The following is a 15,309-nucleotide window of genomic DNA, read 5'->3' as shown; positions in this document are numbered from 1 at the left end:
AGCGGAATGCTGGCGAACACTACACATCAAACGTGTTGCCGCTGCCGTAGTAGGGCCCCATATCGTCTTGACTTCGTGCGTCGACAACATGGAGAAGAAGAGGCCCAAGAAGTCTGCTGGACGTCGCGGAGCTCCTGCTGCAGCGACGGAGCCAACTTTCCGCCGTCAAAGCAGCTGGAAGCAGAGGAACTCAAGCTCCTCGAGTGTGCTCTGGCTCAAGCTCAACTTCACCATCAAAGCCGCTCGGCTGCAGACCCTCAAGCGGCAAAAGTACCAGCACTTGCAAGAGGAGGCTTTGCTTAAAGCTCGCGGGTTGCTCAAGAATTGGGAAGATGGCCCAGTGCTGCTAACCGAAGATCTGTACAGTCGAGCAAGGACTGAGCACGACGCTCAAGAGCTCATCAACTACACGCCCGAGGCTTTGGCGCTACGGTTTAGTCTACGCAACCACCCGGACGTTATCGATGCAGTCAAGCAGCTCTGGACCGTGGAGCTCCCGCGTGACGAGATGGGGTGTATCGACCAGAGCGGCTACGCTTCGCTCTTCCGTCGCATTGGGCGGTGTCTGGAGCCTGACGCCACTAAGCGCCGACTCCGATGGATGGAGAAGACAATTCGAGAGGACTGGATGCGCGACAGCAAAGGGGAACCCACCATGGCCTTCGCCAACTTCTTCGATAGCGTCTTCGAGCTGGCTGATCTCTGGTGCGAGACGATCGACGTGGACGAGTACATCGCGTTCCTGCGGAGGTTGGTCTTGAGGGTCAGCACTGCGCGACGAGCAAAGCATGACCCCAACAGCGACGACAGACGATTGCTACGGCCACTCACGCAGATCAAGGCCATCGACAACGAGGATGAATCTTCGTCTTCTTCGGATGAAGAGCTCGCTCCGTTGGAGGTGGTTGACGATGAAGTAGATCTTTCGAGCGGTGACGATGGAGAAGACGACGAAGAGGAGGAGGAGGAGGAAGCTAACATGCCGGTGCAGTTGCCGCCTCCAGTGACCCCGACCCACTCGATGGGCTTCATCGCGACCAAAGTGCTGCAAACGTTTCGAGCCAAGACGCCGCCACCGCCTCAAGTCGTCAACTCCGCCCCAGAGCCTGTTCCGGAAGACCGACCGCGGTCTCGAGAGCGTCGTGCGAGTATCATCATGCTGGGAGACTTTGGTCTCGGAGGGTTGGGGGGCTTCGCTGGGCTGTCCGGCAACGACAAGGAGGCAGAGCAGAATACGCCGACAGGACTGAGAGGGTCGAGCGCGAAGTCTCGGACGACATCGGCGAAGAATAGGACGCCCTTGACCAGTGTACGGGAGTTTGGGGCATCGAATCTTGAAGACGATGGAGCCGTGAATGCCTTCGTGGCCATGCATCGGTTGAGACCAGCGCAGCCGCGGACCCCGGTCATTGTCGAAGACGCTCCGGCCGGCAGTATGCTCTCGAATAGCAGCAACGACAGCAGTGTGTCGCTCAACATCGGTCGACCCATAACGTCACGCCCGCAACAACAAAAGCAGCAGCGGCAGGCTAAACTCTTCACTGCAGCACTCGGAGCACCCAAAGCGGGTCACACCCAAGGAGGCACGCCTGGTCTTCGAGCAGGAGGTCTCCATGGCGTTTTAACAAACTCAGCGCCTCACTTACCAACAACGAACGGAGTCACGTCTGGTACTTTGGGGGACCTCGATGCTTCCCGAGTTGGCGCTGGAGGGATTCGAAAGTCGGCGCTGTCATCCTCAAAGCACAAGGGCGACAAGAAGACTGCAGGGATCGTTTTCGACGGGACAGCGCAAGCAAAAGGCAACAGCAAACGACTAGCAGCGCTTGGGGTGGGGTCGGCAAAACCTTCACAACCTTCCTCCGACAACCAGGAAACCACTGACAAAGCAGCTAACCTGTACAGCTTTGCTACAGAAGAAGAGGAATTGGCGGCAAAGTCACGCTCGAACGATACTCAATCGGAGGCGGACAGACCGCGAGAATACGTCTCTGGGATGGGCTTCGACACGCCAGGTAATGAGCTCAGGAACGTCGGAGGATCCGCTTCTCGACTACGAAACAAAGCAGACATGCTGCCAGTGAACCCTTCGCTGCCATTCTACACTTTCGACGAGAACGCATCGCCTGCCAAGCGATTGCTGCCGCCTGTGATGACCAACGCTGGGAATCGAAGCCTGAGCCGAGCGCGTAGTGGCAAAACGCGTCGACAAGGGCAACGCAGTGCCGGCCGGGAAGCCTTAGGTCCAGACTTCTCGGACAGCTACAAGACGACGGGATACTTGACAGGCAGCTTACAGGCCGAGATCATAGCTCGCACGCAGTGGAGCGTAGCAGGGTCTCGCAGTAATACGTTCGATCGCTCGCTGCAACAGGGAGCTACGCCTCTGTGGTTCCCACTGCCTGGTAAGGAATCCAGATCTTCCACAAGACTCAGCTCAAGTAAATCGACCACAAAGAAGGCACGAAAGCAGACTTCCGATGACGGCTACAACGACTTCACAGTATCGCCCTGGGACGCAGAATTCGACCACGAACCCGACCAAGACGACCTCACCAGAGCCGTGCCTCCCTCCGATGTAACACAACAGCGAGTAACTCCGAGAGAGACTTTGATCATTCCAGCGGTGACGGCGCCAGTCTCTCCTACCGCCGCACCGGGAGGTTGTTCTAAGCAAGAGGACGTCGATCAAGATCCCCCCACACTCAGTGTGTCGTCGTCCATGGTTCCTCCAGAGCCGCCTTCGTGTGTATCGGAGCTCACGACGCTACCGATGGAATATCATGAATTGGTGCTTGGTGGCTCGTCGATCAACAGCTACAAAGGTCTCAGCAAGACGGCGAGTGCTCCAGTCACACTCGGATCGGCTACTCCGATGATTCTCCCCGTCCAAGTGCCATCGAGTGAGCCCCAGTGGATGCTTCACGATGCAGTGAAGCCCCCTATCACGCTCCTGGAGGACGGTGTTGAGGGTCGGACGGTAGCTGGAGGCTCCCCACGCTCAATATTCACAGCGTTGACATCCAAAAGACCACGTCGAGAGCGAGATGGCGATGGAGAAGAGGACGACGCAGGCGTGTGTCCACGATTCGTGGAGCATCTAGAATCCCACGGAGATCGAGCTGCCACAGCGCCTTCGCCTCTGTTCCGCACGGACAAAACCAAGCCTCGATGTACTTGCAACGACGGTCTAGAAGGCAACAGCTACGACGGCGACGCGCAAGGATTTAGTCCCCAATGCCCTCGGCACGGAAGTTTTAGCAACAATCGAGAGGAAGACAGTGAAGAAGAGGAACGTTCCCCGCCAGACGCCCAAGACGACTCACAGGCGGAGGACGTGACGGTGATTGTGAATGCTACGCGGGGGCTCGTGCTGCGTCCAGGTACCAAGGACCGACTTGCTACGAAGAGAGCGAGGTACACCCAGCAAGCTACTCGGTCACAAATGATGCGCCGTCGTTGTCAGTATACTTTTGCCAAACATCTCAACTAACTATAATACTACACGCACGGCATGAATCCTGTACACATATTTGAGCGTCGCCACTGCTGAGCTGTTCATCAATGATGAACTTCGTCATGTATGAGCTTCAGCCGGAAGCCCTGGCACTTCTCCTTCTCAATGGATCTCAATACATTCAAGCGCCTCAAGAGATAGAGCAGGCAATGGAGGCTGCATTTAGCAAAATGGTTCCGCTGTGTTGAGGCTTTCAGCTAGTATTGCGGTGTGGTTGTCAAGTACTTCGACGTAGTGGAAATTCCGTCCTAACCTCTCTGGACGGAGAGCCAAGAGAGCTAGGTATACTCGATCACAAATGATGCGACGGCGTTGTAAGTGCACTTTGCCAAACACCCCAACTAATGCACGCGTCTTCGAAACAAGCAAGGTAAATTTATATATTATTGACCAAGTCTGGCAGGAATGAGAAGACCAATGGTGCGCAGAAGTTTGTCATCCTAGACACACATGGTTTGGTTTCACCGCAACAAACGCAGTCAACTAAAAGCGGATCGGAGAGGATCAGGGCGCCCTCCGTCACCACGCCCGTTATCAGCAATTACCGCGGCAACGAAGGGTAAGTGCGGGATGATTGCAGCGGTCGCCAGCCCAGCGCACAAGAAGACGGCACAACTGGCGGGGCCGCAGTGCTTATCTTCCGCTGTCAACAAACAAGTAGAATTAGCGACTGGAAGCGGCATCAACTAACAAACAAACTAACTGAAAATATACGTACTTTTGTAGCGCGGCTGGATCGGGCCGTACCCAGAGACTTCAAAGAGTACGTCAATGTACCCGCGTCCGCGCTTCGGGAACGGGATGGTGCTGAGAGATGTGTCGTCGCACATGTAGTTGCTCGTCATGGTCTCGATGCGGTGCGGGATCACGTGGTTTCCGTATTTGAGTTGTTGATACTCTGGATGCTCCTCCGTCAACCAGGTGCCACAACTATCCCTCGCAAGGAAGAGCGCAATGTCGGCACCTTGTTCGCAGTTGAGCTGCGTGAAGATAGCGCGTTTGACGTCTTCCACATGCGCGTGTCTCGGAAGCTTCACGTGGACGAGTTGTCCTCCATACACGGCGGCGCAGTTCAGGTTCTGGATCATTTTCAGCGTCTTCGTCAGGTTCGGGTGGAGTTGCTGCTTTTGTAGCAAGTTGTAGAAGGAACCGCAAACTGATCACTGGAAACCTGACCGAGAAATCGCACCACGACGTCAATTCAATTAAGACCAGGCATCAGTCGCTTGCAGCGACCGATAGGTTATACGTTAGTAATTTAATAAACAAGGATTGGGCTTTCAACTAATAAGGTCGACGAAGCCACTATCAACTGGATAGACATCAGCGAGCACGCCTAAGGAAAGCTGCAACCCAGTAGAGAAACAACCTTAGATTCGATGAGCATCACCAACAACCTTCCTGGAGATAATTCCGATGATGGTAGAGTGCTCGCGCTTCAGACCTCCTCACTCGAACCGTTCAGGTTGAGCGACACCAACGGTTGCTCTGCTGGCCCATTCTCGACAGGGCATGTTGCTGCCAGCAACTTACTACCAAATGGGTTCCAAGTATCTAGCACCGACAAGCAATTAGAAATCCAGAGTACATGAAGACGAAGATGAAAATGGGATATATCTTGAATGCAATGCAGCGGACAGCAATCTCTCAGCATCTGACGTTGAAGTACCGAACTTAGAAACGACTACCGCTCGGTATTTCTGAAAAACGGGGGCTCAAGTGCAAGCAGAGAGGTGTGGCGCAGCCGGTGCAGGGGCCTTGACTGCGTTTCATTATGCTCTGAACTCACATGGGACACTTTTAGATTTTTGAAAAGCTCAAACGTAGGTCCCAACTTCATCGTTCAAGTATACAAACGAAGCCATTTACTTCGTGTACCTTGGTGAAAAGTCACGGTAATTGCCCGGCTTAAGTTAATGGCTAAGAAAAGAAATGCTAGGCAACAGTCTAAGCCGGTGTAAACCGGTGCTAACCCAAAACTTGATCGCAGCTCAATGGTACGTTATTGTGTGCGATTAAGTGTCGATTTGTATACCAACGACTACCGTCTTACCCCGCATAGTGCGCATAGGCGCACAAATAAAATATAGCACCCAGTGAGCGTAATATTCGTTTAAACCGCCTAGGCGGTATGCTACGAACAAATCCTACAACCTTGAAGACGGGCCACCTCAATGGCACCAAACATAGTTTTGAGGCGATAAATATGACTGGAGTCGTGCGAAATTGCAATGTGCTGACGGCTCAACCGGTACAAGCATGGATTGGCAAACCGCAGGTCCATAGTTCGATCCCGGTTCGTGTCAATTGAGGGCCCGTTATGGGAAGAGGGTATGTCGCGAGTCAATCGTTAATTCCCCGCACAGAAAGGTATGTCCAACGCTTGTCAATTTCAATCGCCCACAATAATCAGAAACTAACATGTCTTTTTGTATGAATCAATGCAGTATTGATTTAGCTCTGTGTCTACCTACAACAGGCATCCGTCAATCTCAACAGCGAAATACCCACCGCCGCGCACAAGCACAACATCCTTGGTAGCGTACTCCGCAGCATAGACAAAGCTGGAGGTGAGGCGGCTGCCTTCGTCAACAGTCTTGAGGGTGATGTTCCACCCGTGCATTTTCGACGCCGCGTAGTTCTCGAGCTCACCCGGGGCCATCAGTCCTTTCCTTACAGAGACCAGGTACTCGTCGTCCAGCAGTCCGGTCAAGTCCACGAGGGTAGCCATGTAGGTCGTAAGCGCTTCGGCGTACTCGAGCACGGACATATCGAGACCGAAAGACAGGCAGCAGAACAGACTGCTCCTCTCGTTGTCTGGAATGTACCAGTCCGGGTCAGACACACGTACCAGTTCACGCTCTGAGTCGTCGTTCACCAGGTGCTGGTAGGCTGTGTGCCATGTATGCATGTTGAAGTCGGAGCTGAGTATGGCTTTCAGCGGAGCGTGCAGCCGATCCATGCTGAAGCGTTCCTTCGCCACTATTCCACACAGGCCGAACGCCTTCTTCACCTCCGCGGGGTCCTTCGAGGCAACCCAATCAAGGGTCACTGCGCCACCGCGTCGTATCGCGGGACCTTTGTGTTTCCAGCTTTCGTCTGCAGCATGGGGTCACGGAGAGCTTCGCTGATATACGCGTCATACTTTGAGCGGTTGTATTCTTGATAGCTGCGGTTAACAGCAACATCAAGTGGCTGCAGCACGTTGGTGAGGTTGGGTGGGACCAGCACAACAAAAATGTTGTAGCGCTCCAGTCGCTTGGAGTCTGCCAGCTTGACGTGGCAGCCGTAGGAGTCGATCAGGTAAAGCACCGGCTCACGATAGAGCTGTGTTTCCTTGCGCGAACAGATGACAGCCTCGGCATGAGCGAGAAGCAGGTCATCATTCCACATCCCCGTCCGGTTCACATCTACCAGGACGCCGGGAGGGCACTTCGGCTTGTTTTTCAGCTTCGAGAAATGTAGATGAGGCTTCAGAAACTCCCCTTCCGCCGTGATCGCAAACGTTGCGGTGAACCGCTTGTGACTGGATCCGCCTTTGCGCAGCAGGACTTCACGCGAACCTCGCGTAGTTATCGTTGTCTTGGGCTCGGTCTCGAAGTACCGAGGTACCTGATCCATGTTAATGATGTTCTTGGGCTGGATGCCGTGCTTGGCAATCAGATGATGGACACTCCGAATGAACAGGCGGCAAACGTCCGGTGCGTCAGCAGGCAACGAGCGCGACGTGGTCTGGCGGCGCGATACCAGGTTTCGACGAGCCTTGAACCGAGCAAGCCATCCGGAGGACGCCTCAAACCCGACAGCGTCTTCACCATGTAGCTGGCGGTGGATGTTGCGTGCTTGAAGGCGGATGTACGAGTCCTTCACCCGCAGGCCTTTTCGGTTTCGGCTAATGACCCACTCATACAGCCGTGCCTCAAGCTCGCTGTTGGCAGGTCTTCTGCCACCTCCGGTGAGCCGTCGTGCCGTGCGAGTCGCGACTTGTCGGTCGCGCGACGCAGCCCTCAGTTTCTCTCGATGCTGCCACCACCCTCGAATGGTGCTGGCAGCGACGCCGTGGCGTAGACCAACTGCGTGAAACCCGCTTCCCTCGACACTGGCTTCGTATTCAGCCAGAATGGACAGCTTTTCTGTGATGCTGTAGCTGCGACGCGAGCTTGGCATGGTGGGCTGAGTGCTTGAGCTGGTAGTAGTGTTGCTTCGGAGAGTGAGTTGAAAAGTGAGGGCGTTGGAGCAAGCAAGCGTTGCTGGTATCAGGAATGGTTGGTTTGTAGGTGAGCATTACTTTACATTAGGGTAAATGTATAGGCATTGGTTGTGAGTTAATGCTACCAAACCCTTTCATCGAGGGCGTCCTTGTATTAGACTCTGCGTTATAATTGGGGTTTACATGTTGGGGTTTTGGCACCAGATTACTACATCTAGGCGCTTTATGCGGGGTAAGACGGTAGTCGCAGAGCTATTTATGCAGATAAGGTGCTTGCTTTTACACCAATGAGAGTCAATCACATAATATGGGGCATGAGGTGCCGGCACCCGACTTCGTTTTACTATCCAATTAGAAACGATAGAAATAGAAAAGAAATGATGGATAGTTGACGCATAATATATACTTTCATAAGATATATCGGTATTAACTCATCGTCAGCAGGGTCGCACGTGGCTTGCTTGATGGTGTCCAGGAAGTGCTGCAATTGAGATCATGTATCGCGCGGCTACACGTCGACCCAGCTGCGAGTCGTAGCCAAGTCTGCCTCCAACCGAGCTGCAAGAGCGCTTCGACTGTCGCGGATGGGTCGCTTGGTGCTTATCGACGTGTCAGCAACCTCTCGTACCCCCAGACGCCCGTCTGCACCCGTAGTCACTGCCATCGGCCTTTGAGGTGCGTAGTATTCGTACGGAATATCACTGCCGGTTCAGTAGCAGCTCATTCTCAGCCACTGCGGGCCCGATATACACCGACTGTACTGACGTGTTGCGCATTGTGCCGTTGTTGTTGCTGTTGTTGTTGTGCAGAGCGGTCTGTGCAGTTTTCACCGCCGGCCACGATCAAACTCTATACTAATGCCAGCGAGCTAGCCTAGGTCTACCCAGCGTCGAATGGTGCGTGGCCATTGCTTCAAGCTCCACGCTGCCCTCATGGCCCTATCACGCTATGTAGCAGCAGCGTCGCTCGGCGTGTGGCGGTACCAGCTCCGCCTGAAGCACGTAGCCAACCACAGTCACAACCTGCAGCGGGATTTCGCGTGCGCCTCATCAAGCCTACGCTGGCGGCTGACGCGTGCTACGCGGGGCTGTACGTGCGCCAAGAGGTGTCCAACCTGGAGCAGACAAACTTTGGCACATGTACGGGCGGCGTTTTCAGGAGTTCGACCGTGAGGGCGGGCTTTCGTCTCAAAGACGCGGGAGCTGTCGTTCAAGAAGGTAGACCACGTGCACGATCAGAGCAAGCAGAACCCGATTCCAATTCTTTCAGTAGCAGTAGTAAGCCTCGGATATGAAGCTAGTAATCGTCGTATTGGCATGTTTCGTGGGGCTCTGCTATGATATTGGTAGCAGTCGACAAAATTGGTTATACATTTGTACGGAGTTGAACTGTACATACTAAGAAGCAGATGAAAGAGATCTCGCATGTCCTCGGGAGCTCACTTCTCTACGTTGTGCTTCTTTACGATACAAAGTATACACATACAAAGTATACACACTGACGTAACTTTGTGTAGGCACCAGATGGAGTGGCTTATTGGGTTTATCGAGCTACCGCCCTACGCACTCGATGGAGAAACATCAGCGTTTGAGCAATGAAAGGGCAAGCCAAAAGTTAATGCTTTAATTTTACAATATAATAAATATATAGCTATATTATACAGCGATAGCAACATTACCATTTGTGAGCTACCTAACGTTCGATTCGCCGACTCCTAACGTACTCGCCCGAATATAAGCCCCCTCCCGAATATAAGCCTATCGCAACAAATACCGGTAGTTAACGGTTTGTACAAATACATACAAAATCCAAGATATATATTTTTAGAGCTGATATAATATCGGATAATTTCAAGCTTTTTAGGCCTGTACTATAAAATAAAGTCCGGACTTTAATAGGGCGAGTATGTTAATTATGAGTGAGACGCTCTTTCACTAAGAAGAAATTCCATATTAGTGACAAGATCGTACTGCTCGCGTAGTACACCTAAGACCTCGCGCGCGAAGCGTGCTACTGAACATTGATCAGTGCTGACTCAGCACTGATCAATGTGTAGAGCTGTCGACGTCGGGTCGTCGCCCCGGCTAACGCCCGGACGTCCAAAATCGTCGAGGGACGTCGAGCCGACACCCAGTCGACATCCAAAAGCATGTCACTATTGCGAAATAGGATCCTTAAGACACCGCGAGGTGGCGCACCCTGCATTAGCCTCATTGAGGGACGTGAGTACATACACATAATGTAGACTGGTAGTAAAGCGCGTTCTCAGTGAAACTGAGAGGGGCAACTTCTCCGCTATAGATCGCGATAGGGTCGGGTACAAACACTGCCGACGTTAATGCTTGCGATGACCTACATGTGAGCCCGTGTTCCACTCAATCAATCTCGTAATTGGATCTAGAGATGTATGCAGTTGCGCAACTCCCAGACGACAATGGAACATTGAAGGCGCGTCATGGTCTGGTGTATTCGGCCCAGCCGGAGACGACGCCTTTGACAACATGGCTGGCGCTGACACTCAAGTCGCTGTCTGAGCGCAGTCAACACTTGCTAGGGCGTCTCATGCAAGCTACCCAGCTTAGATCAGCGTCCACCCCTTATTTTGTAGTTCATCCGGGGCATGGACATCCCATCGTTCAGGCAGACTCGCTGCTAGCTGGTCTACAGTGTAGACCAAAGGTGTAGACTCTACAGCATTCGATAGCGGAGCTCTTCCAAGTGAAATTATTATCGTCCTTGGCTGTTTGTTTGAGTCGCGGATACAAGTTTGATTGAGGCAATGGGCACGTCTGAGGTCAGGAGATTTCATTGGCTTCACCAAAACTCCTTTTGACCAATCAGCAGAAAGTCGAGCGGAGGATGTCGGCATAGTGTCGGCTCGACGTCGGCTGACACCCACGGACGTCGACAGAAAAAGACGTCGGGTCAAGGTCAAAACCCTCGACGTCGACAGCTCTGGTGCTGAGAGACCTCGCGCGCGAAGCGTGCTACGTCGAACTGCAAAACTCACTTGAACTTCAACGACCGACCTATTTACATTCTTCTCAAATGTTTTGAAATCCGAAAATTCACAATTGTTTTTATATGATCTCCTACAAGTATCCACTATTCACCTTGTGAAAGTATCCACCCCGCGAAAGTATCCAATGCACCACGACACCATCCACCACCAGACAATATGGTCGTGCACGTGCAGGTCCTTAGCGTGCAGTCCGTCGAGACTGCGCCCAGCCTCCTCCTCTCCACGGAAACTCGTCGGTAGGGCAGCCAAGACGTCTCTGCACCTGCTCGCAATGCCGTTCCTCTAACCTTTGCGTCGTTCTCGCGCAGCTTCCTGTTCAACGTCGGCGATGGCACCCAGCGCCTGTGCATGGAGCACCACGTGCGACTGGCCAAGCTGCAGCAAGTGTTTCTGACCGAACTTCGCACCCACGCGGTGGGCGGCCTCCCGGGCATGGTGCTGACTGTGTCGGACACGGGCAAGCCCGGGTTGCACGTCCACGGACCCGTGGGCACCAAGAAGTACCTGAAAGCTACGCGCCACTTCCTGTACCGTCCGGACTTTAAACTGGAGGCGTCGGAGGTGCTGTCAAGTGCATCTGATGGCAAGAAGAAGAAGACCAAGGGCTGCTATGAAGACGACGAGGTGGTGGTGCACGCGGTGGCAGTGCCCAAGCCCCGAGCCGGCGCCAAACGGAAGCTGAACGAAAGTCCGTCGCTGTCTTCCGGACCTTCGGAGGGGGAAGAGCACAACAGTCATGTGAGTGCGAGCTACGTTGTGGAGACGAGAACGCAGCGGGGTAAATTCCTGGTGGACCGTGCGGTGGCGCTGGGTGTCCCGAAGGGCAAATTGTTTGGCCAGCTGCACCAAGGCAAGGACGTGACGCTGCCGGATGGACGCGTGGTCAAGTCCAGCGACTGTGTGCTGCCGTCGGTACCTGCCGCTGGCTGCGTGATTGTTAGCTGCCCAACGACGGCGCATGTGGACGCGTTGGTGAGCAGTGAAGGCTTCAACCGATACAGGGAAGTAGAGGGCAAGGCTCCTGAGGTGCAGGTGGAGGTGGTGTTTCATCTCGGAGGAATGGACGTGTTGCGCCACGCGAAATACGCCGAATGGACGAGGAGCTTTGGTGCCCACGCGCGTCACGTGCTGCTGGGACACAATGCTTGTGCTCAAAAGACAGTGTATCGTGCTTCGGCGAAGCTACAGGCGCAATTGCAAGCAGTATTCCCCCGCGCTTTCCCATCTAACGAAGTGCATGAGCTGCGTGACACTGCTGAACCATTCTCGCGTGAGGTTCCTGACGCTTCTTCTCTGGGATTCACCCCTGATGCTATTGCCGAGAGTGAAGCGAAGGAAAACCTTGAGCCAGAGGCATCGAAACTGGTTCTGGGCGAGAGCATGCTGAAGTTTATCCTGGCCCCTCAGGCTCGCCGTGGCTTTGATGCGTCGTCTTGCTGGCCGTGCTTAGATTTCAACCAGATCTGTGAAAGTGTGAGCTCAGCTGCTGAAATCGTCGCTAAAACTACTAAGGACCCTGATGCGAAGAACCCGGATGAGGACCTCATCGACGGCCGTATCACGTTCCTTGGTACGGGTTGTGCGATCCCGTCCAAGTATCGCAACGTCACTGGTATGTACCTTGAGTTGCCAACTCCGAGCAGCGATACCTGGGCGGGTATGATGCTGGACTGCGGTGAAGGCACTCTGGGGCAGATGTACCGCTACGCAGGTGGCGATGCAAAACGGTTGCAAGAGCTGGTAGATCGCCTGAAGTGCGTCTGGATCTCGCACAACCACGCCGACCACCACTTGGGTCTGCTTCGGCTGCTGAGCCATCGTGCTAATGATGCTGACACCGAGCCGCTGCTTGTGATCGGTCCTACAGCTCTGCGGTTTTGGCTGGACGAGTACGCAGCCCAGGACCCCACGGTGCGCGGCAAGTACTCTTTTGTAGAGAACTACTGCTTCGACGAGAACGACTCGCGCTCTGGGGAGGTCGAGACGCATGCGGAGGCTGCTCGTGTTCGTGCGTGGCTGCGGGAATCGCTGAATATCTCGGAGATCGAGTGCGTCCCAGTGAAGCATGCGCACCAGTCGTACGCTGCTGTCGTGACTTTCGTGGACGGTGCCAAGCTGGCGTTCTCTGGTGATTGCCGACCGAGCGATAAACTCGCGGAGAAGGCGAAGGGGGCGTTCCTGATTGTACATGAAGCCACCTTTGAGGACGATCTGACCAAGGAAGCCAAGGACAAGGCACACTGCACCATGGCCGAGGCAATTGAGGTCGGCCGCCAAGCCAAGGCCCGCCATCTACTGCTGACGCACTTCAGCCAGCGATACCCGAAGATGGCGGTCCTGTCGAGCTCCACCGAAGATGCCGTAGCTCCTGACGAGACCCCGATGGAGATTCTGACCGCCATCGACATGCTGTCGCTGCGCTTCCGCGAGCTTCGGCAGCCGAACCTCATGGAGGTGTGCACGCAGCTCATGACGCAGGATGACGAAGAGGAGGGCGACGTCGAGGCGGCAGCTAGCCACAAAGCTCAGCAGGAGCGCGAGGAGCGAAAGAAGCAGAAGAGCATTGAGCGCGGTGCGCAGCAATAAACAGAATCTTACGTTGGCAAAAATCAAAGGCTTTGCGTTTGCTATTTCCCGAGACTGGGCTCACTTGACTAACGCTACGTTCCTAGAGCGCGCCGTCCGCGAGGCCATCGCGGGAGTACTCACGCAGCACAGCGGGGATGGAGGTGGGCGGGATCATGCCCAGCTCCGTGACCACCAAGGATACGTACTCGATCGGGGTCACGTCGTACACTAAGTTGAGAAGCTTGAGGTCGGCCAGATCGCGCCAGTCCGAAAGCACGTGGCCGCTCGAGCTGCCAGCTGAGGCGTTGCCAGACGCGCCGCCTCCAGTCCGACGCCGCGAGCGCGACTTGTCGGTGCAGTATGAAGACACCAGCTCATCCGGATCGCCCAGCTCGTTGTGCGTGATAGCATCCAGCTGCACACGGTCCGAGAACTTGTACGTTTCGCAACAGAAGAGCACGGGCACGTTGGCTTCGTGCGCGGTCATTGCCACTAGAGCCGTACCCACACGAGCCACAGCCACACCATTGCTCATAAACGCAGCGGCACCGAGGAAGACCTTGGTCACCTCGCGCATGATGTACGACAGCGCGTTGATCTGCAGGTACGAGCACTGAAGACCGGCACCAGCCAGCACACTAACCATCTTGCGACCTTCGTAGTGCGGGCGGGAGTCCACGACAATCACACGCAGGGTAGCGGCAATCTCCGGCGAGGTCTTAGCAGTCTCCAAGAGCAGCTCCTCCACAACATTGGCACGCGCGTAAGTAAGGATAACATCGCCAGCGCTGATCTTCGACTGGGCGTTCTTGACCACAGCGCGCGAGGCCAGCAGAATGCGGCTCTGCACGTAGTCGTCCATCTCCTCGCGAATGCGGCGCTTCGCTTCCTCCTCACTGAGCTCAGGCGGCGTGGAGCCGATGACACGTCTCAGACGACGGATAGCGTTGCCCATTCCAATGCCGTGCGGCCTGCAGTCGATCAGGTACTGGATCAGCGGGCGAAGACGCTTGTCCAAGTCGCGACGGAGCTGTTTGTCGGGAGGAGTCACGTAGTCGTCGATCACCTCCTTGAAAGCCGTGATCATAGCAATACAGCGAGCATTGCCGCCGGAGATCTTGCTTTCCGCGTACTTCAACCCGAGCGCCAGCACAGCCGCGTGTACCTCCTCCTTGTTGGAGAAGCCCACGTTCAACGACAGCGAGCTCTCGCGCTCGTACTGCGGCAAGTGCGAGAACATCTCGACCTGCTTCTGCGCCTGCGTGCGCACCACGACCGCCGCCTTGGAGCGACGCGCCATCTTCTTGGCGTCGTCGTACTGGAGCCTCGCATTGGTGGGCATGGGCGCCGTGGGCCCAGTGGCGTCCGACTTCTTGGGCTTAGCTCCTCCAGCCTCCTTCTTCTGCCTGCTAGCCTCCTGCTGTGCGCGGCGCTCGGCCTTGCTGAGCTTCTCGCGCTTGGGGACGCCGCCGGCCTTGGCGAAGGCCTCGGCCGCCAGCTTCTTCCTCTCCGCCTTGGAGAGCTTCTTGTTGTCGTCAGCACCGGCGGCGGTTTCCTGGGGCTTGGCGCCATCAGCGTCAGCTGCAGGACCCAGACTGAGCTTCTCCATGGGCGGAACAGCGTCGTCCCCGTGGTGGTTGGCTGGAGACCAGCCCTCCAGCTTGCCCCTAAGTGCATAGTAGTAGCAGCTACTGGGTTAGTATACTACCGATGGTATTACTACTGCAGTATGCTAACGTGAACGCACTGGTACGGCTCGTCGGACTTCTTGCCGCGCTTCTTCTGGTTCCTGTCGTCCAGCATGGACTCTGCAGTGCATTGATAGCGTTAGAGGGGGCAGGGGGAGGGAGCAATGCAGACGCCGTACCGAGGTGCTTGAGGTCGGCGCCGGGCTCCAGCACGGGCGACCGACTGTCGGCCATGGCTTCACTAGAGGTAAGGTAGAGCTTCTTGGTCTCAATGGCGCCACCCATTGGCGGCGCTAGGGGCGCT

General features: G+C 55.1%; 6 protein-coding genes across 6 annotated transcripts; 3 read left to right on the top strand and 3 right to left on the bottom strand.

Moving 5' to 3' along the window:
- Window positions 1–88: 88 nt before the first annotated feature.
- PHYSODRAFT_319807 (hypothetical protein) lies at window positions 89–1,338 on the top strand (the record flags this gene model as incomplete). Its single annotated transcript, XM_009540006.1, has 2 exons — window positions 89–901; window positions 1,309–1,338. The coding sequence occupies 2 exons, from the start codon at window positions 89–91 to the stop codon at window positions 1,336–1,338; spliced, it is 843 nt and encodes a 280-aa protein (XP_009538301.1).
- Window positions 1,339–3,996: 2,658 nt separating this feature from the next.
- PHYSODRAFT_341664 (hypothetical protein) lies at window positions 3,997–4,605 on the bottom strand (the record flags this gene model as incomplete). The annotated part of the gene is made up of 2 exons (XM_009540005.1): window positions 3,997–4,160; window positions 4,236–4,605. 2 exons carry the CDS (start codon window positions 4,603–4,605, stop codon window positions 3,997–3,999), a joined length of 534 nt encoding a protein of 177 aa, XP_009538300.1.
- A 2,416-nt stretch (window positions 4,606–7,021) lies between these two features.
- PHYSODRAFT_447909 (hypothetical protein) lies at window positions 7,022–7,684 on the bottom strand (the record flags this gene model as incomplete). The annotated part of the gene is made up of 2 exons (XM_009540004.1): window positions 7,022–7,435; window positions 7,574–7,684. Coding segments are annotated over 2 exons (525 nt in total), but the record flags the coding sequence as incomplete, so codon positions are not given.
- A 3,221-nt stretch (window positions 7,685–10,905) lies between these two features.
- On the top strand, window positions 10,906–11,970 carry PHYSODRAFT_449948 (hypothetical protein; the record flags this gene model as incomplete). The annotated part of the gene is made up of 3 exons (XM_009540003.1): window positions 10,906–10,985; window positions 11,058–11,869; window positions 11,912–11,970. Coding segments are annotated over 3 exons (951 nt in total), but the record flags the coding sequence as incomplete, so codon positions are not given.
- Window positions 11,971–12,363: 393 nt separating this feature from the next.
- PHYSODRAFT_531194 (hypothetical protein) lies at window positions 12,364–13,335 on the top strand (the record flags this gene model as incomplete). The annotated part of the gene is made up of 1 exon (XM_009540002.1): window positions 12,364–13,335. The coding sequence occupies one exon, from the start codon at window positions 12,364–12,366 to the stop codon at window positions 13,333–13,335; it is 972 nt and encodes a 323-aa protein (XP_009538297.1).
- Window positions 13,336–13,417: 82 nt separating this feature from the next.
- On the bottom strand, window positions 13,418–15,239 carry PHYSODRAFT_319805 (hypothetical protein; the record flags this gene model as incomplete). The annotated part of the gene is made up of 3 exons (XM_009540001.1): window positions 13,418–14,984; window positions 15,065–15,125; window positions 15,185–15,239. The coding sequence occupies 3 exons, from the start codon at window positions 15,237–15,239 to the stop codon at window positions 13,418–13,420; spliced, it is 1,683 nt and encodes a 560-aa protein (XP_009538296.1).
- Window positions 15,240–15,309: the final 70 nt, after the last annotated feature.

This window comes from Phytophthora sojae, assembly GCF_000149755.1.
Source record: "Phytophthora sojae unplaced genomic scaffold PHYSOscaffold_14, whole genome shotgun sequence".
In the NCBI taxonomy this organism is placed as follows: Eukaryota; Oomycota; class Peronosporomycetes; order Peronosporales; family Peronosporaceae; genus Phytophthora; species Phytophthora sojae.
The sequence above is the reverse complement of the archived record's forward strand: the minus strand, read 5'-3'. Positions and strand labels throughout refer to the sequence as shown.